At 36.0% G+C, this 25,863-nt stretch overlaps 1 protein-coding gene across 3 annotated transcripts; it reads left to right on the top strand.

Moving 5' to 3' along the window:
• The first annotated feature begins 1,504 nt into the window (after window positions 1–1,504).
• On the top strand, window positions 1,505–11,808 carry LOC129893035 (oligouridylate-binding protein 1-like). 3 transcript variants are annotated; one of them, XM_055968525.1, is made up of 13 exons: window positions 1,505–1,582; window positions 1,816–1,899; window positions 2,944–3,005; window positions 3,783–3,885; window positions 5,297–5,373; window positions 5,452–5,513; window positions 5,604–5,691; window positions 5,786–5,861; window positions 6,014–6,044; window positions 6,649–6,768; window positions 7,057–7,142; window positions 7,615–7,788; window positions 11,299–11,808. In XM_055968525.1, the coding sequence occupies exons 2-13, from the start codon at window positions 1,819–1,821 to the stop codon at window positions 11,569–11,571; spliced, it is 1,233 nt and encodes a 410-aa protein (XP_055824500.1). In that variant the 5' UTR covers window positions 1,505–1,582; window positions 1,816–1,818; the 3' UTR covers window positions 11,572–11,808. The 3 variants fall into 3 exon arrangements, with proteins under 3 accessions (XP_055824500.1, XP_055824499.1, XP_055824498.1); XM_055968524.1 differs by lacking the exon at window positions 1,505–1,582 and having other exon boundaries at window positions 1,589–1,899; XM_055968523.1 differs by lacking the exons at window positions 1,505–1,582; window positions 1,816–1,899 and adding an exon at window positions 2,148–2,375.
• The last annotated feature ends 14,055 nt before the right edge of the window (window positions 11,809–25,863 follow it).

Raw genomic sequence — 25,863 nt, forward strand, 5'->3', positions numbered from 1 at the left:
AACTTGAATTAGAAGAGAATTAGACACGAATGAAACATGTAGCTAACAAAACCAACATTCAGTGATCTGTAGGCCACAATAATGAATTAAACTTGAACAACAAACGTATTACATACACATTAAACTTGAATTAGAAGAGAATTAGACATGAATGAAATTTGTATCTAATGAAACCAACCTTCAGTGATCTGTAGGCCACAAAAAATGAATTAAACTTGAACAAAAACTATATTACACACACATTAAACAAGAAAACAAGTAATTGTGATAAACGTAGAAACAAAAATAAACTTTCATATTGAATCACAACTGAATATAAATCGTGTATCGCTAATGAATTAGGTATGCCATCTAATTCAAACCTTTAAACAATTAAACATTCAACCATTCAAACCTTTAAGTAATCATAGATCTCTACTCAGAAATCACAATTCTTCAACTGATTTAAATCTGCATTCACTTAAATTTTGCCATTCTTCTCCAATAACCATTGAATACACATCACTTAATTTCAAAATTGGAGTACAAATATTGTAGAAAATCGAGGTTGAGAAGCTATGAAGCTAAGTATTGCCCTAATTTTGGAGAAAATTATGGGTGAGAAGATTGGAGAGAATATTGGTGTAGAAAATTTGGAGAGAAACAGGGGAAGAGAAAATAGCGGGCGAGAGTTTTAGAAGAATAAAGACCGTACTTAATTTAATTCAAATAATTTGCTATATATGGTTAAAATAATTATGTTGCTCTATGTGGTAAATATTTTTTGAATATTGTACATCTAGGTGATTTACCCTTAACCTTAATCCTAAACTTAAACCAGTCTCTTATTTTTGGAAGGATCACCAAATTCCATAGTGTTAAGACCCAATTACATAGTATCCTTATTTTATTCCAAATTTAAAAAATTCCTTAAATTTGGTGGAATCCGGATATATCCCAAAGCGTCTTGATACATCACGTAAAATGATGAATCTAATCGATACATTGCATAAAGTAATGTATCCACACCCCCATACATCACGTAAAGTGATATATCTGATCGATATATCACATAAAGTAATATATCAAATCAATACATCATGTAAAGTGATGTTTCCGACACCCCGATACATCACAGAAAGTGATGTATTCGAGAATATGAGAAAGTAAGAATTTTTGCAATTTTTTTAAATGGTAATTTTTTTTAGATAATATGATAAAATAAGTTATAAATTTAGGTAATTATCCACTTATTTTTTGCAAAGGCCCAAAATAATGTACTACTTATCTTTAGATTTAGCCCAAACAACCAACTATTTAGCTATAGATTTTAAAGTTAAAATCTGAAAATTTTGAGATTTTAAAATTTAAAATTTTATTTGGACATACGACATACATTTAAGTTGAATTTTTTTTGGTAGAAATCCTAAACACTAATTAAATTTGAAAATATTTAAATATCAGATTTTTAAAATCTAAGATGAAAATAAATTTAAAAAAATTAAATTTCAAAATCAGCTTAGACTCTGGCCCAAAAAGGTCCTACTTATAAAGAGAAAGGAGGTGTAGGAAGAGTGAAAAGAAACGGGTGTAGCAGATTTTGGTAATCAGCTAAAACTAAAGATCTATAGCAGTGTGGCAAAACATCATCTGTCTATTTCACTCTTCATCTTGTCTTTCTCTTAGACGAGGGTTTATTTATTTTTTTCTTTTTTCTTTTTTTTCTTTTTTCCTTCCTTAATTTTCCTTTCTTGAAAATCATCCCCCCCTTTTTTTTCCCTAAATATAATCTGTGTTTTATATCTCCTGTATATGTGCATTAAATTAATTTCATAGGAGATGATGCAACAGAGGCTGAAGCAGCAACAAGCATTGATGCAGCAATCCCTTTTTCATCCCGCTCTTCTTGCACCACCTCAGGTTTTTTTATTTCATTTCTTGTCTTTATTTGGGTTTTGACTTGTTATTATGCCCTTTTGGATTTTACCCAAGTTCAAGTTTTGGTAAAGCTGGAATCTTTTTTTTTTTTTTTCATCTCTTGATTGTGGTTTTCTTGAAAATTTAAAATTTGGATCTTTCTCCTTTTGTTTTTTCTAATTTGGATACCCATTTGAAAAAAATTAAGCTTTATTGTCAAAAATAAAAAAATGTATACGCGTCAATGATTAGAACATGGTGAAGGTTGAGTTTGTAGAGTTCTGATTGGCCAGTAGTTGAAATTACTGGACTTGAGTTCAGTTAACCCTTTATTTATCATTTTTAGTAACTTCGGGGATAGAGTTTTAAGTACGGGCATGAACAATAAAAGAATGTTTTTCTATCTGCACTTGCTTGTGTGGTTCTTTTTGCTTTTCTTGAGCCAGGAGTTTATCGGAAGCATCCTCTCTACTGCAAAGGTAGGGTAAGGTTTGCATAAGCTCTAACCTGGTATGTTGTTGTTGAGTTCATTTAGTATTAGAATTAAGAAGTTATAATAGGGAGTTGGTATGTAGCTTATAAAGTTCACTTCCACTATAGTGGTGTTTGGTTTTCAAACTGTTTTGGCCTTTATTTAGTTTTTCTGCTTAGCACTCCTATATAGTTAGAACATTTAGAATAAGGAATGACCAAATCTTGGTGTCTTCTCTGTGTAAGCATGGTTATATGGTTTTTGTAAAATTCCAAGTTATTGAATAAAAATTTCACAACTTTGGGTGAAGGAGAGATGAAGGGGCCGTGCAATTGGGGGCATGGTCACCACAATCCTTCATTCATTCACATTTGTAGCTTCTACGGGAAAAGTTTTCTTGAATTGGGTAGTGGCTGCGGGTACTCTTGTCATTAAAAAAAAGTTATCGTGAATTTTCACAATGTCATGGAATACTCCTGTGTTGACTTGAACTTGTGTCTATATACACGGGATTAAGGAAAACTTAAGGATCTTTTTTTTTTGTTTTATTGACCGTTTGTAGTATTTGGTTACAGATAGAGCCTATCTTGAGTGGAAATTTGCCTCGTGGATTTGATTCAAGTACTTGCCGCAGTGTGTGAGTGCCTCATGGCCATTCTTTTGATTTGAAAACCAGTTTCTTTTATTTTGCCTTTTTCTTTTTAAATTGTTGCCTTTTGCTTGAAAAATGATACTCTCTCCATTTCAATATATTTGTCCTACTTTCCTTTTAGTCTGTTTCAAAAGTAATGTCTTTTTTCTTTTTTGGCGACTCTTTAATTCCTACTTTCCACATGACATTTTTAAGACCACAAGATTAAAAGACATTTTGGTACATTTGACATATCTTTAGTTTAAGACGACTAGATTCAAAAGTCTTTTTTACTTTCTTAAACTCCGTGTCAAATTAAAACAGAGGGAGCATGAGGTTTTCTGTTGTGTTAGGGAAGAGTATTATTTCTGAACATTTAGTTTTTGCATGTATAAGGTTGTGTAAGAATGCTAGATTCATTTTGGACTTCACTTCATAAACTTATCTGTCCAACGAAGGATCTATTTGAAAGAAATGGTGTTTAAAGCTGTTGGGGGCAATGGTCTGCTGTCCCGCTCATAGATTTAGTATAATGTAATGAAAAGCTGCTTTCTAAGAAATAGAAATCTCCTTTTGAATGGAAACCCTTCTCTATAGTTGTATCTTGGTACAAAAGCTCATGTAAATATATACTTTTATATGCTTTCTTATCACTTGTTCGCTGCATGTTTAGCTGCATGAAACTGTGCTTGCTCAAACATGCTTGTCTATATACTTAAAGAGGACATAATTTTCTGAATTAATCATTGATAACCCTTCTGGTTTTTATGTTATCCGAACTAGGTACGTTGGAAACATCCACCCCCAAGTAACGGAACCACTTCTTCAAGAGGTCTTCTCAAGTATTGGCCCCCTTGAGGGATGCAAACTCATAAAAAAGGAAAAGGTCTGGACTCATTATTGTGGTTCATATTTAACATTTTCTTACCAGACAAGTCTTGAGAGTTAATTGAAACATGCCTATCTGAAGATGATTGATTTCTGTCATAGTTCTAACTAGTATAACATGTTAACACTTTAATGACTATGGAGTGTAGGAACCTTGGAGCAAGTGAAGAATGTAAATTAAAACCATGAATTTCTCTTGCGTTATGTTTTAGGAGAAGCTTTTCAGGTGAAGCTGGTTATGCTAATGATTCTGGCTCTTTGCTTTCAGATTTGTTTGTTAGGCCATATGCACATCTCGAGGGTGAGGGCATATTGCCTTTTGCTGAATGGAGGGTGGGTGTTAATTTATGAGGTGTATGCCTTCACAGTTGAGACGCGACTTTGGCTGAATTTCATTAATGCATTCACCTCACTGGTGCTTGTTTGTACTTTTGGAGGCAGAGAGAGAAGTGGCAAGCTAGCATGTTTAGGTTTAACTTGTTTAGGTTTATGGATAGTTGTGGTTGAAGTGGTTTCTCTTTGTGATTTTTCATGTAGGCAATATTTCTCTCACTCCCAATAATCAGCCATTAACTATTGAAATGAAACAAAAAAGTCACAATCTTCTATTTCTAATTTCTTCACTGTTCAGTCATTGCCCTATTTTTGTTGTTTTCTCCTTTATTTTTCTTTTCCAACTATATACTTGTTTGAAATCAATTGTGAAAACCTCCTTGAAAGACATTTTCTTTACTTCTTGAGGCATCGCTCTCACCTTGGAGCACCTCGGCTTCGCCTTTAGCCTTAGAAACATTGGCCTTATTAGTTCTTTAACTCATGAATCAGCCTTCATGAATTCAGAGTGTAGGTATTGTCTGTTTGCTTTCAGTATTTATAGCATTGACGCCAGTCAAAACTGCGAATCTTCAAAATTGATGAATCACCATTGAGCTTTTGTAGATTGAAGTATAACAAGGTTGTAATGGTGATTCCCACGTAAGTTCTTAACTTTTAACTTGTTCAGACCTTGCTGACTTTGGAGTTTATTGTGATTGCGACATTGCAGCAATTTAATGTGATGAGGTTCTATTCATGAATAACTTTTAAGCTTTTAAAGCAAAAATATTTCACATTTAAGTTAATCATGCACAATGATAGTCTTAACCTTCTGTTACTCCATGATTTCTACAAGTTGGGCTACACTTCTAGAACCTGAGAAAGTGGCAGGAAAGAGGGGTTGGTGTCTACCAAATGTTTGAATTCTTCATCTTCTTGTATACTGCAATGTTGATGTTAGTTCCATAAAATATTTTCTCTCTTAACAGATATAGTCCTGAAATCCTGGATACTTTCTAGATTGATGTTTATGTGTGAGTCTGTCGTTCATCGCAAGTCACATAACTTGTTTGAGATTTCTTGATACGTTGCAGTCATCCTATGGTTTTGTGGATTACTTTGATCGCCGATCAGCAGCCCTTGCTATTGTGACTCTTAATGGAAGACATTTGTAAGTAGATTTTCTTGCAATATTCTGGCTTAAGGGTTCAGTATTAGCTCTGTGGTAGACCTTACTGGTAAAATGCAGGTTTGGACAGCCTATAAAAGTTAACTGGGCATATACTAGTTCTCAGAGAGAGGATACCTCAAGTATGTATATCAGATATGTATATTTTCTACCTTCTTGTTAGTTTTGCATTACTTAGTTGAGAACTCAATACTGTCTTCTCTGGATTACAGGTAACTTTAACATTTTTGTGGGTGATCTCAGTCCAGAGGTTACAGATGCCACATTGTATGCATGCTTTTCAGTCTACCCTAGCTGCTCGTAAGTTCTATCATTTGTAGTCCTGCAAACCATGGCATTCATTTTCAAAAATATATTGTACTGTCAGATATGATTTTCAAGTTTTTCCACGCAGAGATGCAAAGGTTATGTGGGATCAAAAATCAGGCCGTTCAAGGGGATTTGGATTTGTTTCCTTCCGTAATCAGCAGGTACTAATATGCTTTGCTCAAACCTCTGATATTAAGCTTCTTTTCGTGTGCATTCCACCCAAAATAGGAAAAGAAGAAAACTAATTGTGCCTGCCTTGTGCTTTTGTATGAACCATGTCAACCTTTTTTTCTTTTGGGAATGTTTTGTGCAGGAGGCGCAAAGTGCAATTAATGACTTGAATGGTAAGAACGAGCTGTCTATTTTTTTTAATACTCTCATTCGACATGGTTTAATATACTGTCTTTAAAATTGCATAGTGAGAATTTGATTCTGAATAGAGCACTTTACCAACCAGTCTTCTATTGGGAAAAATCTTGGTTGCTTACTGTTTCTTGTTCTACTTATGATTCTATAGCATAAGACTAACATAAAATTATTTTCTTGTTTTCTCGTGTGGGTAGCTCATTGTTACACATTCTGTCACTCTCTATGTTGGTCTTTCACTCGCATAACTAAACAGATCATCACATCTCCTCAAGTCTTCGTCCCAATCTGGTTTCATTAGGTTCTCTTGCATGCTATAGTTCAATCTTTTTTTTACTGTTTTTGCGGAGTATTCATGTAAAGAATGGTGTGTACCAGCCAATTTATATAGTTCTCAATGTTTTAGAAATACAAGATTTGGCATTTCTTTTTCTCTTAAAATCATTTCAAATGGATGAGAACTTGGTTTCATGCCACATTACTGCATCATTTCTTGGTTGTTTTATCTCCTAGATTAGTAGGCTTGATCGAAGATGGGCCTGGTTTTCTATCTAAATAGAAATCTTTTTGGTTCAAAAAAAGGGAAATGGTTAGGAAGCAGACAAATCCGCTGCAACTGGGCAACAAAAGGTGCTGGAGGAATTGATGACAAGCAGAGTTCAGATGCGAAAAGTGTTGTTGAGTTGGCAAGTGGAACATCAGGTTGGTTTTCTTGAATTTTATGGTTGCTTCTATTTTCTGCTTCTTGAATCAGTTGTAGTAATATCAAGTACCTTTAACAGTCATGTACAATTCTTGCATATTGATCCAAGCACAATTCTTGCATATTGATCGCACATTCATATTCAGTGGTTTATCGTGTTATATGTTTAGATTCTTTTGCCCTCTGTAACTGACATGGAGTGCTTACTAGAGCTTTCTAGTTGGCTTGCTTTCACTGAATTAACCTACATGATGAAGAATCTTGATGCTATTTGTGTTATTGTCTAGATGATGGTCGTGACAAGGCCAATGAAGATGCTCCAGAAAATAGTCCTCAGTATACAACTGTTTATGTTGGCAACCTTTCTCCTGAAGTGAGTACAAGTAACACCTCGTAACTCCATTTTTGAATTTGCAACTAATTGTTGTGGGGATGTCTCCACCCTCCTTTAGGCCAGCTTACCAAGTTTTGCGTGCAATCATATTTGCACATGCTCTCTTGCAGACAAATATTATGATTCATGATAACATGAAATACCCAAAGTGGTTTAAATGTAACTGCTGTATCAGAAGTTCCACTGGGTGGAGATATAGTTCACATGCTTCTTAAATAGCTTCAATTTACATCTACATTCAAGCAATGGAACTATAGCCCTACTCCTGGACCTTAGGCATCTGCATAAGTATCAAGTAGCTGTTAGGATGCAAGAGATTTACTTTCCCTGCTTGAATGCCGTAGAGGAGTAATATACAGTGGAAGTAGGAAGGAGTTTATTTGCAGTTTATTATTATTGTCTTTAAATACTGTAATTATGTGTGAGGTTCTCATGTCCATGTGGTTTTCAGGTTACTTTAGTTGACCTCCATCGTCATTTTCATGCTCTTGGAGCTGGCGTTATTGAGGATGTCCGTATTCAACGAGACAAAGGTTTTGGTTTTGTAAGATACAGCACCCATGCTGAAGCTGCTCAAGCTATTCAGTTGGGAAATGCCCAATTCCTTTTTGGTAAACCTATTAAGGTAGTGTGTGAAAATGAGAATTCAGCTGTTTTCACTTTGTGTATACCTAGATTTTCTGTAACACTACCTGGTTCTAATAATCTAAACAAAGTTATAAAACTATAAAGAACATTTTAGAGTTCTCTCTTTCCTCAGACTTATGACTTATCAATTTGTGACGTCTTTAGGCCTGATTGGAGGCAAATTATGTAAAGTGGGTTCTTGAAGCACTTTGTTATTTCTTTTGCAGTTTACGAAAATGAAAGTTCAACATTTTAGAAGCACCGAAGAGAGGGGGGGGGGGGTATAAATTTCTAGTGCACCTTGTGTGGTCCTATTCCATAGAAGAATATTCATATTTTATCCGTTGTGAGTTTTGATGATTCTGCAGATGGTGTTTTGCTTTGGAATGAAACATAACCTAATGTTTGGCATGTGGAGTTGCTGGATGTGTAATATCGTTTTCTTAGGGTCGGATGGGCTTGGCCGAGGTTACTTGTATTCTATTACAACAACAACAACAACAATATAGCCAGTGAAATCCCACAAGTGATGTCTGAGGAGGGTAGAATGTACGCAGACCTTACCACTACCTCATGGAGACAGAGAGACTGTTTCCGAAAGACCCTCGGTTCACAAGTATCATCCCCAAATAAGAAAGAGAGAGAAGAATGAATATATATAGCATAACGGCTAAGTTGCTCGGACTCGGGTGCGGGTGTTCGAGACGAATGCGAATCCGAGAGTCGAATTCAGCAAAATTTAAATTTTAAGATTCGAGGATACGAATCCGAGTATGGATACGGGTGCGGGGATTTGGCTAAAAATATTCAATATTATAAAAATATAGTTATAAAGATAAAGATATACTTCTCCTCAGAAAAGAAAAGAAAGTCATTCAAGATCTTCCACCAGCTCTCCTTACAGATTATTGTTATTGTCTACCATAAGTTGGAACACAACCGCTTGAATTTAGCATTTCTCTGTTTGGCTTGAAACATGAAGTAACGAATATTGACCAAGAGGAAAAGTATCTTGGTCAAAGTATCTGATGTGGATTGATCGAATCTCAGACGTATCCCGCACCCGCACTTGCACCCGCACCAGTCTGATGTATCTGATGTGGATTGATCGAATCTCACACATATCCCGCACCCGCACCTGCACCCGCACCAGTCTGATGTATCTGATGTGGGTTGTCCATGGACTCTTGGTCAAAGTATCTGATGTGGGTTGACCGAATCCCACGTATTCCGCACCCGCATCCATCTCGTGTCGATACGGGTGCGACAACAAAAATGAAGAGTCCGCGCAACTTAGCATAATGACAAAAACGACTAACACAATATAATAACAATAACAATAGCAAAGTAATGAGATAATCAAAAGGCCCTAACAACACAACTATAGTAGCATTCCTAGACCTACGACCAATCCTAAACAGTCACAAGACAATACACCATACTATCCCTACTAGTCTTCTACCCTAATCCGCGACCTCCACTCCTTTCTATCTAAGGTCATGTCTTCAGTAATATGGAGTAGCGCCATATCCTGTCTAATCACATCTCCCTAATACTTCTTTGGTCTACCCATACCCCTCCGCATAACTCCCAAATCCAACCGCTCACACCTCCTAACTGGTGTGTTGACACCCCTCATCTACTCATGCCCAAACTATCTCAGTCTCGCTTTTCTCATCTTGTCTGCCACAGAGGCCACTCCCACCTTCTCCCGAATATCCTCATTCCTAATCTTATCTCTCCTAGTGTGTCCGTCCACACATCCATCTCAACATCCTCATCTCTGCAACATGTACCTTCTGAACATGGGAGTTCTTGACTAGCCAGCACTCCACTCCATATGCCGGTCTAACCACCATTATTTAGAACTTACCTTTAAGTTTAAGTGGTACCTTCTTATCACACAGTACTCCAGAAGAAAGCCTCTATTTCATCCATGCTGCTCCAATGCAATGCATGATATCATCGTCGATGTCCCCACTACTCTGGATGATGGATCCAAGATATTTAAAGCTTTCTCTCTTGGAGATTGGTTGAGTGGCACGCCTCACTTCCCTGCCCTCTTCCTCCATCGCAACACTGAATTTGCACTTCATGCATTCTGTTTGCCCTCTTCCTCCATCGCAACACTGAATTTGCACTTCATGCATTCTGTTTTGGTCCTGCTCAATTTGAACCCTTTGGACTACAGTGTTTGTCTCCAAACCTCCAACCTATCATTAACTCTGTTCCGAGCCTCATCAATCAAGACTATGTCATCCGCAAATTGCATACATCATGGAGCCTCTTCCTAAATAGACTGTGTCAGCTCATCCATCACCAAGGCAAAAAGAAACGGACTAAGCACAGATCCCTGATGTAGTCCTATCTCCATAGGAAAATGCTTTGAGTCATCTCCCACCGTTCTAATCCGAGTCTTGGCCCCAGCATACATGTCTTTTATCGCTCTAATATACACCAGTGGGACCCCTTTAGCCTCCAGACACCTCCAGAGAACATCCCTCGAAACTGTCATAAGCCTTTTCAAGATCAATGAATACCATATGAAGATTCCTTTTTCTTTCTCTAAATTTCTCCACCAATCTCTGCATAAGATGGATTGCTTCAGTAGTCGATCGCCCCGGCATGAATCCAAACTGATTCTCTGAGATTGACACTCCTCTCCTCATCCGCATCTCCACCACTCTCTCCCATATCTTTATGGTGTGGTTTAGCAATTTGATACCCCTATAATTATCACAATTTTGAATATCACCCTTGTTCTTGTACAATGGAACCATAGCACTCCACCTCTATTCATCGGGCATCTTAGCTGTCTTCAAAATAACATTAAACAACCTAGTCAACCACTCCAAACCTGCCTTGTCAGTGCACTTCCAAAAGTCCATCGGAATCTCATCAGGACCCTCCTCATTCTGCTAATCGCACGTCTAACCTCCTCCACCTTGAAACACCTGCAGTATCCAAAATCCCGAAGACTATGGGAGTGCGCCAAATCACCTAGTACAATGTCTCTGCCTCTTTTTTCATTTAAGAGTCCATGGAAGTATTCGAATAATTTCTTAATTTACTTGGTAGATATTGGTACCACCTGCTCTGGAAGATAGTTTTTCTCTGTGAGAGCTCCTTTTTCAGCAGATAAAGGCATAGTGTATGTACTGATATGCTCAATAGAAAGAGGAAGAGAGGGGCCAGAAAGAGGATAGAGTAACTTAACTCCGGTACAGGGTAAGCTGTTGATAATAGTATTGGTGATATTAGGTTGAAGACAAAAGTGGAAACTTCGGGAGAAGGATTTGACTTGGTCATTATGTAACTTCATAAGTGCAAAAGACTGTGAAGGGATAGCTTACGGTGACACAATTGGCCCTTGTTCTTAAGCATGTTAGTAAATTGTAGTAGTTGTCGTCTCCAAATATTTTCGTTGGTTGACAAGTAGTTTCTGAAATTTAAATCTAGTCAAAACTGAATCTTCTGCTGAGTTGATAATTTTGTGTTTTCATTACAGTGCTCATGGGGAAGCAAGCCTACTCTGCCAGGAGCCAGTTCTACCCCTCTTCCTCCTCCATCTGTGGGACACGTCCCTGGTATTTCAGTGACTGATCTTGCAGCCTATGAGCGGCAGCTTGCTTTGGCTAGGATGGGTGGTTCACAGGCTCTCATGCATTCTCAGGCTCTAATGCATTCCCAAGGTCAGCAAATTGGTGCTGCTAGTCAAGCAATTTACGATGGTGGTTATGGAAGCATTGCTGCTACAACTCAACCACCAATGTTCTACTAGTGCATAACAACACCTGCAGCTGCTTCGCCAGCTTTGTTTTATAGGATGCTTTTTTTTTCCGCGTTAGTATTGTGTCCCAAGTATGTATGAATATGTAGCTTGTATTTTGTCTGACAGCTAATCCAATAGCAGTTCATTGGATGAGCAGCTTCTCTTTTTTTCCCCAAGGAGATCTGGAAAGTTCTATGAAATGTTTTAAAGGATATCTTCCACTCTGAATCATGCTGATTATATGCATTTTTGCTTCCTTTTTTCTTTCTTTATTTCCTAGCAATTGTGAAATGAATCCGAGTTCTAGACCTTATGGTTTTGTTCGAGTATAAAGGTTAGAGGGACTTGTGACTTGGTTCGAACCTGGTGTCATTCGAACCAAGCGTGGTATTAAAGTGAAGAGTTGATCTCATTATCCCCAAGTTTCAAAACTTGTGGTGGGTTGGTGATTTTGTGGTCATAAAAGAAAGAGGAAAATTTTTCAAAACAACAACATTTTATCATTTAATAAGACATTCTAGCTACATTTTCACTATTTATTGAAAATAGATATATTTTGGTTTGCTATGTGATTTATATATGTATTTTTTAATTTGATTTAACTTGAAGAGTACAATTTAGAATTAACAAATTAGAGAAATTCAAGAGAGAAAATCTGTAGTTGTGTAGAAAAATATAACTACTTACGTTAGAAACTAGGAAAGAGAAATAGTCGATCTTCTTTTTGATTACAAAGTTTATTTCTCTCTTCTTCTCCCTGCATCAAAAGCATCTAAATCTATATTGATTATCACGCTTGATCAAGAATTTTGCTATAGAAAACGAGACCCAGATCAGTGAAGAATATTTCGAATACAAAATTTGATCAGGTATGATGATTCATGAATTATATTACAATTACAATTTTTTTTTTTGAGAAGCTAATCATTATTATAAATATGTATGTTTTGAATGTTTGGAATACATATTTATTTGAAAATACAAAACAAATACATAAGTGCATTACCGGTCATACTATACAAATGTGGTTGTAACATCTTTTTTTTTTTCAATCTTAATTTGATTGTAATTTTGTATTCTTTAGATTATTAAAATATATATTTTATTTGGATAACCTGTAAAACAAACAACATGTTGTATTATTTTTATTTAACAGGATGTAGCAACAAGTTATGTGCACAGTGTGATTGATGAAGGTACAACATTTATAGGATGCCTCGAAAATAAAACTTGTACATGTAAGAGATTTCAAATGGATGAAATAAAATGTTCGCATGCTTGGACTATTTTAAAGAAGAAACATTTTTTTCATGATTAATATTGTTCGGACCTGCACAAGGCACAAACATTGCTGGTTACATACAACACTCCAATACCTCCCTTACCTGATCGAAGCGAGTGGAATGTACCTTTTTACATTGAAAATGACATATTACGACCACCAAAATTCAAACGACTTTCTGATAGGCCACCAAAAAAGTTTCATGACAAATCATACAATGAGCAATATGGAAAGAAGATGAAGAATTCATGTAGTACATGTAGTTATAAGGGTGACAAACTGACAATAGGTGGTCATGTAGGAATAGAGCATGATTCACTTAGTTATTGATCTTTGTATTCTTTTAGAAATAAAATTGATCTTTGAGTCTTTTTGGGTAATTTGAATTCCTTTAATGTTAGTTCCTTCCTTGAACATCTATAGCGATGAATTTGGCTACAATGTTTAGTTTTCTGTATATCGCATAGTTATTTTTTGATAACACTTAAGTCTTTCCTTTTATATATGATGCTTATGATTCTAATTGTTTTATGTATTTTTATATCATTATTTTCTATGTTGATTGTTTTTGAAAGAATTGTATTTTAACTTGCATAACTTTGCAGTGAATACAAACTAAAATGACCTAATCTAACTTGCATAACTTTGGAATGAATATATATACTAAAAAAAACTAGTCTATCTTGCATAAATTTGGAATGAATAAAATTAAAAAGAACTATTCTAGCATGCATAAGTTTGGAATGAATACAAACTTAAAATAAATACATTGTAAATGAAAAATGCCTCATTAAAATTTGAAAGGATACAAATTCAAAAAGCATACAAATTTGAATGCATAGAATTTGAGAACGGATACAATATTCTGACAGACAATAATTATTACACAGTTTTCAACCATTTAAATATAAAAATATAATTATTTAGATAACTTTGGAATAATACAAACTAAAGAAAAAAAATAAAATATTCATCAAAAAAAATTAAAATTGATTCAAAATATAATAAAACATAATTATTCGAATGAATACAAAATAGATGTAGGGGAAAATCTGAAAAATTATATCTAATCTGTGAAAAAGTAAATGGATACAAATTTGCTTAACAATATAAAATTCAATAAAAAATATAAATGAGAAGAACTGAAAAGGAAGTAGAGATACTAAATTCTTTACATAGCTACTTAGCAGACTTAACTGCTAGAAAAAAAAACTACATTACGTGTCTTTAGAAAGTAATCTAAATTATATAAATTTCAATATACGAAATAAAATTATAAAAATATGAAAAACATCGAAAAAGATACATATTAAAAATTGGATACCTGAATCAATGAAACTGTTGAATAAATTTTTTGAGATATTCTTTCAATTTATGGAAAAAAAATAAGAGGGAAAGGATGAAAGAGAAGCGGGAAGAACATAAGAAAAGGGAGAAATAGAGAGAGAAAAAATATTTTAGCTTTGAATTAATTTGAAATTGGAGAAAGAAAGTTTGAGAGAATTGAAAGAAAGAGAAAAAAATCAGATTATGCATAAAATATGGGATAAAAATCAGTTAATTTAGAAACTGACTTAGGATACCATTAATTTATTATTTGACTAAAATATTGTTCTTTTAAATAATATTTTTAAAATATAATTGTTTTCAATGAATAAGTTACAAATTTGTTAGTTAGATAATTTTCCCGTTAATTTATAGAAAATCTCAAGCAAAAAAAACACATTTAACATCACAAAGTTGTTTTGATTTGAACAATCTATAAGATTTTCACACTTTAGGCTTCAGATTTAGTTTCCATTATTATGAATAGAAAAATGTATGATCTTTGTTGAGGATCCAAAAAGAAAAAAAATGCAATTCTAATTTTAAGAATTAACTAAGCTATATTTTATTAAATAAAAATTTATTTTTAAATAATAAAAAAGTCAATCAACATTTTATATTAAATCAAAGAAGTCCAAAAATGCCTTTTATTTTGAATCAAAGAAATCAAAGCTCTAAATATACTTTTTATTAAAAATTGAACATTTATGATTAATTTTATAAGAAAATGAGTGAAAAAAATAAATTTGATATCAAAATAATATATTTAAATTAGCTATTAAATCAAAGATGTCAAAAAACTTTCACGGGTGGGAATCAAATATATACATGAATTTTGCTAAAAAGTTCAAATATATCTCTTTAATAAAAAAATTAAAATTTATTTATTTATTTTCGTATGATATATCTGAGACATTTGTATAGCGGTAGAGATATATGTGAGCTAATTTTGATATAACAAAGTCTTTTGCCTTAAAAACATCCTTTTGATAATATTTTTGACTCACTTGTGCATTTGACTTGTAGTCAACTGTAACACCCCCAAAGTCCTTATCCTAAACTAACACTGAATGATCTGAAAATTTCAACAGAGGCTGGCCACGAGACCCTTCACGGGCTGTATTGATCTTCACGATCCATGAAGAGTGCCCATGAAGAGGCCTGACAAGTGGGAGATAGGGTAAGGGAGAGACCACAGAAGGCTCTACGACTCGTGGTGCTTATCACGATCCGTGAAGCCCAACCTCCCTAGACCCTTGAGACATGCGAGGACCACGGGAGAGGACCACACCCCGTGGTGACCACCACGAGCCGTGGTGGCCACCTCTCCCCAAGCCAGCCTGAGTCCCTGACCACGACACCCACCATGGACCGTCGTGGCCTCAATAAAGGTAAGCCCCTCATGAACCATGCTCAAGTCCAGGATCATGGACACCACCATGGACCATGGTGGCCGTGGTGGCCTTCCGTGAAGTGTGCCCGCCCAGTTTTAATGAAGGGTATTTTGGTTCTTTCTCACCTTTTTCCAACTGAACCCTGCATGTTCAGAGACTAAAAATCAGTCCCTTATCATACCCAATAAGGTTTTTTCTCTCATTCACACTTGTACTTTGTTGAGAGAAGCGATTGAAGAAAAGAAAGAAAGTTAGGGTTCAAGGTCTTCGAGCAATCCCTTCTAGTTTCGATCGTTCCCTCTAACTTCCAGGTATTTAATGTTGAACATGGACTTTGTTCCTCCATGTGCCTATGATTGTGATAGATTGATTGTGAATGGATTGAGTTTCCATGATTGTGTTTCTTGGGAATTCCTTTCTTAAATTTAACATGTTTTACTGGTTATTGAAAATTTAATGCTTTTCTACGAACTAGTTTCTTGAACAAATGATTTGAACTACTTGTTTCATAAATCCTAATAACATATTGATGGATATTGAATGTATATGTGTCACGACCCTATTTCTCAAGTCATGATGTCATTACTACCAACCCACAAGTAGGTAAGCCTAACCCCACAGTCCGGAACTATAGGCAACGGACCATCACAAACGGAAGGAAAAAAGAGAATAATAGTAATAATAATAAGAAGAAAAGAAGAATAATAAAAATACAACAAGATAATACCCAAGACCTGGTATAAGTTGGTAGTCGAGCTACTAAATTAAATAAGGAAGTACAAGGTTTATACATATAAAATAATAGTAATAATAATACAAATTGTCTCCGAATATCAATTAAAGACTAATCCAAGCCAAAATAGAAGGAGATAGGCAACTCTGAAAGCCAAGAGCTCACCCAGGTCTCTAAAATCCAAGATCTTCTCCGCATGATATTCAAATCAATAGTGAAAAGCCGTACTATGATCTTCAGGGTGCAGAAGTGTAGTATAAATACCAACAAGTGACACCCAGTAGGCATCGGTCGACTGAGCTCCAAAGATAAAGAAAGTATAAAGAACATGTAAGCAAGGAGTATATATCACAAGCAACTAACAAGAATAATACGGAAACCTGCAATAAGCAACATCATGTCATGACCCAACCCCATAGGCCGTGACTGGTGTCCAAGCTGGACACTCGCGTGTACCCCTGTTAATCATAAGTAAACCACGCTTAATTTATAACTTAAGGAGATAGAATGTTATCTCAAATTATCCCATGTTCATACATTGGCATGACCCGTCTCTTGAGGGGTCACAACTTATCAATAGGTAACATAGTGCATAAGGCGACGAGACTATCATAGCATGTGGGGTCATCCCATTATATACATATACGCGAGCAGACAGGGCTATCACTACGAAAGGAAATGTCTCAAAACATAAGTCATATGGACACAACTGAACACATATACACTGTAATATCCCCTAAAAACGTTGTATACGATATTTCAATTTTTGCCTAAACATGATACAGCCTCTGTAATTTGGTCATAACTTTTCATAGAAATATCCAAATTGAGTGATTCAAATTTCTGAGTAACCACAAGATCATTACCTACAACTTTTATGAAGACCATATTTTAAGATTCGGAGGTTACGTAGGTCAAATAAATTAATCTTTGTAAGGTAGGATGCTGTTACGGAAATGAGTGTTTATAGAAGAAAAATCATATCTAACTGTAGGTTTATCCAAATTGGTTGATTCTTGAACGATATGAAACTAGACTTCCATATCTACAATTCTTATGAAGACACCAAATCCTAATAAGGAATTTATCTTAGTCAAATGCAGCTCCCAAAAAGAGTATTCTGTCAAAGATAACTCATTTCACCTACCATAGAAAGATCTAGATACATTTGACATCACTCATGACATAAATTGTCCTCCATTTAACATCATCCATGACATCAATATATTCCACTAAATTTTCAGATTTTTATTTATAATTATTTTATTTATTGTTAGGTCATCTTTCCCACCTATAAATACCCACCTTATTTCCTCATTTTATTCATCAAGCTTTCTCAAGCAAATCTTCTCTCTATACACATTCTCAAATATAGTTTTAGTTCTTAGTAGTGAAGAAATACTATTCCGGTGATTCATATATTCCGGGTAGTACACAAAACGTTCCGGCAAGGAGAGAAGCTAGGACTCAAGAGTGTTCATTAAGTCTTCCGGTACCAACTAAAGCTTCGGTTTCCAGGTATGTAAGACTTCAATGAGAGTATTCCTTCCACTCTCATGCCTAAATTATTTTGAGTATATGATAAATTATATTTATTTTCTTTAAGATTTACTCTAAGTTATGTGAGTATTTATCCATGGGTTCTTCCACCCATGTAGTCCAAAAACTCTTTCAATTAAATATCTTGATTTTAAGTAATATTTTCTTATGTTAATTCTTATTTTTACTTAATAGTATGAATCATGGTTAAACTAATGATTATTGCTCTATTTTGATACAACGTAATTTTATATATATGAATTTATAGTTTGCAAGTAATTCCTCTATTTATCTATTTAAAGGTTCTTGAAATTCATGGTGGGTTGTTTAAAGCATGATTTTTAATTAATGATTTTTAAAGTATTTATGTATATTTAATTACATACATATTTGCAAGTTGAAGTGATTTGAACCCACCTAGTTTTACTATATTTTTAATAAAGTTTGACTTGAAAGCTTTGACTCCAAATAAATGTTTATGAAAGAAATATCTATGATAAAAAAGGGAGTCTTATGAAATGAAAGAATGATGAAATAATATGAATGATGAATTCTTTATGCAATAAGGACAATTCTTGCATATTTGAATTATCAAATGTTTTAATGAGCTATTCTACCGAATATGATGTTTGAATTCTCAAGTTATATACTATGAATATTTTGAAGTATTAAACTATTCCGTGGGATTGACTTAGCACCGAATGAGGCATTGAGGTGGGATTCGGTAAGGGAATCCTAGTAGCAACCCCTTGTCTCATTAACTATGTGCCAACATAGGAGCCCTTGTAGGCTTAGGCTAATGGATCCATAAATAGCCCTTAAAGTTAAAGTTAAAGAAATGAATGAAGTTGACGGAGTTCTACCTGGCAAGTAGTCTCCCCGGCCAACGTAGGGGGTTATGTTGGATTCCATGTAATAGCTCGCATGGTCTTAAATGTCGGTTATGGTTAGCTTCCCACAAAATGAATGTTTTAAAGGATATCCATATGATTTATTATGTATGTATTACATTATGTTCCATATTACATAAATGTTATAATATTTTCTCAATGTTCATGCATCCTTACATACTTAGTACATTCAAAGTACTAACGCATACTCTTTTGCCTACATGATATCACCATGTAGGGATCGGTGCTCCTCCTCGTTCTCCTCCACGTGGCTAGTTGATATTCCATCGAAGACTACTTTTGGTGAGTTCCCATGTTCCGGGAACAATACTCCTTTGTCTTTCTAGCTTATGATATGTTAAGATATTTTATTATGGCATTTCTTCTATTATGATTGAGGGTGAGCTAGGAACTTGTCTTAGCCCCATTAAATCTAATAGTTAGAGGTATTGTTGGACATATGTAAGTTGAATATTTATTATTATGATTTCCGCTTGTCTATTTATCATCATTATCTATGAAAGGCTAAAAGAATGCTAAGAGGCTTGTTTGAGGTACTTTCGGGTTCCTCATTCGCTATGTCACGTCTAGGCCCTAGGCTTGGGTCGTGACAAACACAACCCACACATATGTCTACAGACCTCTAAGAGTGTCAACGATATCATATGGCGCGATAGGGTCCCCGCCGTACCCCTGAATAAATAGATATATACATTAGAAGATCAGTATCAAAAAGCTAGGCTCTGACATAATGGAGCTCTTTCTAAAATTGCTGAGGAGAAATCCTAAGCTAGCGGATCCCCAAAATATGTGTCTGTACCCGCGGACATGAAATGCAGCCCCCCGAAGAAAGGGGGTCAGTACGATATATGTATTGAGTATATAAAGCATAAGAACATTAAGTGTAGATGAATTATGAAAATAGTTGTAATAATTGAATGCATCTGTGGCCAACATGTGATAATATCTACGTCACTCTATATAACTGAATTTGACTTTACAACGTATGGCATGCATAGATTATAGTATAACTGTTAGTGTTGTGGAATGTACAGCCCGATCCATACATAATATAATAGTATCGAAGAACGTCCGGCCCTATCCATATATATAACATGTTAGTGCCGAGGAACGTACGACCCGATCCATAAATAATATAATAGTACCAAAGAACGTACGACCCAATCCATATATATAATATAACACATCAAATATAAGAGAGAGAGAAAATAAAAAACTAGCAAGAACGTACCTGGTGGCACCAGCCCAAGATCTAAACACGACGACAAACTACAAAAGGGAAAACAACTACATGACACCCTACTAACATAAGTAAACACAGATATCACATAAAGGCCCAAAAGACTGTATCAACTAAATCTCTGCACAAAAGTTAGATAAATAAGAACAAGGGCAATAACTACGTTCAAATAAGAGACCACCCTTTATATCACCACAAGTTCACAAATAGTAAGACAATATTTTCCGAGCCCCTGTGTGCCTCGAAAGTTCACTCACAAATAGGTAATCCCGTATGGCATCTCATACTATCGAAAGGTACAAACAACTATGCTGATGATAGGCAATGCATATATGAATGAGAGTAATGCAATAAAACTTGTAGTACCATTAGTGCCAAGTGCCTCATACCAAGATATATACACCTATTTTTAGTTCCGGCCAGGAAGTAGGACCCATGCGCCTCTCTAGAATCACCATGGGGGGCTCAGGAATACCCCTATAGACCTGGATTGTCCCAACCCAGGTCTTATATCAATATAGATATCAATCTGTATATCTGAACATCAAAGTCTTCTCCGTCGCGTTGATCGGAGATAAAAAGTTTAATCTGTATATAAAGGATCGAAAATCTCTATGAATGGGCCAATATCATAAAATGAGCACATCCTTGATGCCTCGAATCAATATCATAAAATGAGAGCATCCTCCATGCCTCCAGTCCACTGAAAATAGTAGTAATAAAGGTAGTATGAACCCCATTCGAAAATCAGTATAAAATATTTTGGGTTACAACCCAACTTTCTCAAATTAATGCCAAGAACCAATGCATGCACCGAGTTTGACTACATTTGTGAGAAATCAATGATCTAATGCAATGCATATCATCACTAATACCTAAACAACACGCAAAATCACATACAATAATGAAGCCACAAGCACCTTACCCTCTAGAGCATGAAAACTAGGCTAACAAATGCAACTGATCTCAAATCAAGCCTAAAGCTCAAATCTACTCCTCTAACTCAATCACAAGGCCCAAAAGGGAACTCAACTCTTACTGGGTAACAAGGAGGAGGAAATGAGGAAACAGGTGCTCAGCTAGTCAATCAATACCTTAAAGATCCAACTGAGAATACATACTCGAGATTTCAACCACATCTAGCCCCGCCAAACGATAAAAAGAAAGCACTGGGGATTCTAGCTCTAAATCCAAAAATGGAATCCAACAATAGTTCACAAGCCTAACCGGGTGGAAATCACTACACAAGGCTTCAAGATAGGTGCTACAATAGTGAAAGACACTAAGTCTAAGAGGCTCCTACCAACAATGGCTACATCAACTAAGTTTCGTCCCAAAATCAATCCTAAGGTGCAAATCTTCCAATCACCATAAATATTAAACAAGCCACCTAAAATAGAATAATCACGACCAAACTAAGGTCAATAGTCTTAACCACTGGACTAGAAGTCTCAAAAACAACCTACACTAAGGATCACACCGGGACAAAGAAACAAGAAACTGAGAATTGAGCCTAACCCATCGCATACAATCCAAACTACAAGCTATTTATACTAAACAACACCTTATGAAGCTCAATCAAAAGAAAGGAGACCGTAGCCTACCTCTAAGCCGAACACAGGAGCTTTAAGTCTACTTTACAGTAGCTTTTTACTCTAAAAATGACTCCAAATGCCTACACGCTATCAAAATATTGATCACCTCGTCAATATGAATGTTTTGATACTAAAATCGTATTTTTTGGAGACGGGCCCAAAATTGGGTCAAAAATAGAATTATAGGACCCACGATGGGAATCCCAAAAATGACTCCGTAAAAAGGTTTTAAATACATTATTGAGCTTGTACCCCAAAATGGGGTACACATCGATGCTCAAAACGACCTCAATCAGGCCAATAATTAAAATCACCATTAAAGCTTAAAGTTAAGCTAGGAAGGCCCCTTTGGGGAAACAATTACCTCAAACTAATGCCTTTCACGCTTCCCCAAATATACCAACACGTACTTGCAATCAATACAAACCTATCGGCTTAGAGTCACTCAAATTGGAACTCCGTAGCTCCCAAAATTACCAAAAGAGGGAATGGGGTAGTTGCGTCTGTCTTTCAGCTTAAAGACCAGAGAAAATTAGTCTTCGCGATCTCGAAAGGTTGGTTCGCGATTGCGACACCCATATTAAATGACCATCATGATCGTGGGAGGCACATTACGAATGCGAAGGGTAAGCAGACTTGACCATCGCAATCGCGGACAAGACCTTGGGATCTCGTAGGATGGCTGGACTTTGCGAACGCGATCACTAGGGCTCGCGAATGCAGAGGGAAATGGTGCTTGCACCAACTCAAATTTAAGCTTTGGAAAGCTCTGACGGGGCGCTAAGGATTTATTCGGAATCTCGTGTGCGCAAACGGGCTATTTTACCCCACCAAATTCGACGTTCCAGACTTAACAACGTAGTCAAAATTGCCATCCGAGGTAGTCTCGACAAAATGTCAGTCCCACACCCAAGCACAATTTTTTCCAATTCTATAAAGAGGCTCAAAATAAGACCGGAAGCCTCAAAACATGAACAAAAGGTCGTTCTAGGCCAAAATTAATATTTTGAAGTTAACCGCGCTGATAGAATTTCATTCCGAGAGTGTTTACCTAAAATGTTGACCAAAGTCAACCTTAGGCTAAAGGTTGAAGGCTAAAACGCCTAATGGCTCAAACTCACACTGAAAGGCTCGGGTGTCACAATACGAAATTGGGTGTGATGCACTCACCTAATCCACTAAGGCGAGTCAGCCTAAGAGTCCAAACACTTCAAAATAATAAAAAAATAAAATAAAATGTAAAGTCTAACATGATATAGATAAGGATAAGCGGAAAATAGGTTCTAAACCACCCAAAACTTGGTGTTACATGTACAAGCCACTATTTCAATAGAAATGAAAAAAGGTACAAGTCTATATGTCTCAGTCCTCAAGTAGAACAAAGCATAAAATAAATAGGCGATGAGAGTCTGCCGAAAAAGCCAAGCTGCTACCTCTCACGCGTCCAGAAGCTCGGCTCAATCAACTTATGTACTAAGAGCAGGAGGTTCAAGGCTCAAATCCTACATAGATGTACAAGCAAGTGGTGAGCACCAACAACATGGTAATTAACAAAATGGAAGTTAAACCCTAAGTGAAGCAATACGGAACTCAGGTATTCCTGACATCCCAACCACAATCTTCCACAACTACACACCTGCATTCAGAAAACCCAATCTATACAGTTTATGTCACAACTATACCAGGATACTAGATAGTCTACAAGAAGGAAGTACATAAACGTTCTCACCACCATACTCAGACTTACACAGGGAATGTCAATCATAATCAATCACATAATGAAATAAATGCAAATGCAACGAAAAATAATCGTGATGCATGTCTGTCCTACGATACACATCCACTTGCCTTAGCCAACAAGCATGAATAATCCAAACTCAAAGTTTTCCCCCTCCGACGATACTCTAAATTACCATAATTTAATCAAATATAGATTCACAATCACATTTTGAAGCTATTGACACTAAAATCAAGCAATTTGGGTTAGAAGGGTAAAATGGTATAAAATCTCATATTGAAAATCGAACTCAAAATCTAATTATTTTTAGATGAGAATGATCCTCATGTTATCCGGAATCTAATGGTGAAAAACCATTTAAAAATGAGGTTAAAATGGGTTCAAAATCCTCATTTCTCCTTCAAAAGTTCATGTTCAAGAAAATCCAAAATCTCCAACTTGAAATCCATAATTTGAAGTTAAATTTCAAAATTATTCAATGGAAATTAAGGGAGAGTGTTAGAAATACATTACCTAAGAGTTTTATCATGAAAAACCTCAAAGAAATCACCCAACCTGATCTTGGAAATATTAAAAATGGTGAAAACACCCTAAACCTCGTCTAAACCCTCTCAAATGTCGCTTAAGCGACTGGACCTTCGGTTTAGCGGAGGTTCTCTTTCGCTAACCTGGTTCGCTTTCAAGAAATCCGCCTAAGTGAGTCCCTTCTCTTAAGTGAAGGTTCTCTCTAGCGAACTTGGTCCTCTTAAGCGTACCCTGCATCATCCCCAACAAAAAAATGGGTTTAAGTCATAACCCAAACCTCCGGTCGATCCCTTAGGATTTGTTCAGAATCCTGTATGCACAAACCATATATACAACCCTACTAAATTCGATGTTTCAGACTCAATTGAACCATCGGAATTGATATTCGAGGTCTCCTTGACTCAGAATTTTGATAAGTCACAACTAAACATGTTTCGGTGCTTGAAATACCCAAAATACCCTCGAGACCTCTAAAAATTATAACGAAGCCATTTCTAACATTAGAGTCACCTCCCAAAACCATTGGAATTATCAAAAATCCAATTTGAGCACACAAACCCCAAATGTTGACCAAAGTCAAATTTAGACAAACTTTAACTTAACTCCCAAATTCGGACCTAAAATCCACGTTTCAACTCCAAATATGATTCTGAAATCTCTGCTATACCAATTTCCATATTTTGAAACTAATGGAATCGACAAAATTCTATTTCGAGATCCAAAACTCCAAATGACTCTGAAACTCAAAATTTGGCAACTTAATACTTTAAAACCCATTTCTCAAGCAAAACCTCAACTTTTTATAAGATTTCCAAAAACTAACTTTCAGACTCAACTAAAAGTGACTCGGGAAAATTAATGAGAGAGGTAAAATGGTAATTTTATTAAAAATGTCAAAAATGACCCTCATGGTGATTACATCATCCACTACTAAAAACCATGTTCGTCCTCGAACATAAAGTAAGAGGCATACCTGGAGTGTCAAAAAGATGGGGGTAACGGGCTCGCATGTATGACTCCTACTCCCAAGTAGCCTCTCCCACCGGCCGATGCTGCCACTGGACCTTCATTGAAGCTATCTTCTTAGTCCTCAATTTCCTGATCTGTCTTTCTAAAATAGCTATCGGCTCCTTCTCATTTGTCAAATCTGGCTCAACTCAACCGAATCATGAGAAATCATATTAGACTCATCTGGAATGTAGTGTCGTAGCATCGAGACATGAAATACAGGATGTGCAGGGATAGACTAGGTGGCAAGGCAAGTCTGTAGGCCACCTCCCCTACTCGATCTAGGATATCAAAAGGATCAATAAACCTAAAGCTGAACATGCCCTTCTTCCCGAACCTTATGACACCCTTCAAGGGCGAGCCCCTCAACCATACTTGATCACCAACCATGGATACCAAAGGTCAAACCCGCTTGTCAGCATAATTTTTCTGGCCAGATGTTGATGGCCTAAGGAATTTGATCTTGATGGAGGCCCATAATTCTAGATACTACACTCATCCCGGTTCAACGAAAATGTACTGAGACTTAAATGAGTTGTATTGGTGGGGTGGCATGAAGAAGGACATAGCAAGGTTTGTGTTCGAATGTACAAATTGCCAACAAGTGAAGGCAGAACATCAAAGGCCGGGTGGCCTAGCCCAAGACATTAAAATCCCTACTTGAAAATGGGAAGATGTGAATATGGATTTTGTAGTAGGTTTGCCTCATACCCGGAAGCGTCATGACTCAATTTGGGTAATTATTGATAAAATGACTAAGTCAGCTCACTTCCTACCGATTAAAACCTCCTATAGTGCCGAAGACTATACAAGTTATATATTTAGGAGTTGGTGAGGTTGCATAGTGTGCCGTTATTCATTATTTCGGATCATGGTACCCAATTCACTTCTCACTTCTGGAGATCATTTCAAAAAGGCCTCGGTACTAAGGTAAAGTTGAGCACAATATTCCATCCTCAAACGGATGGGCAAGCCAAAAGAACGATTCAAACACTAGATGATATGTTAAG

This window comes from Solanum dulcamara, chromosome 6 (genome assembly GCF_947179165.1).
Source record: "Solanum dulcamara chromosome 6, daSolDulc1.2, whole genome shotgun sequence".
In the NCBI taxonomy this organism is placed as follows: Eukaryota; Viridiplantae; Streptophyta; class Magnoliopsida; order Solanales; family Solanaceae; genus Solanum; species Solanum dulcamara.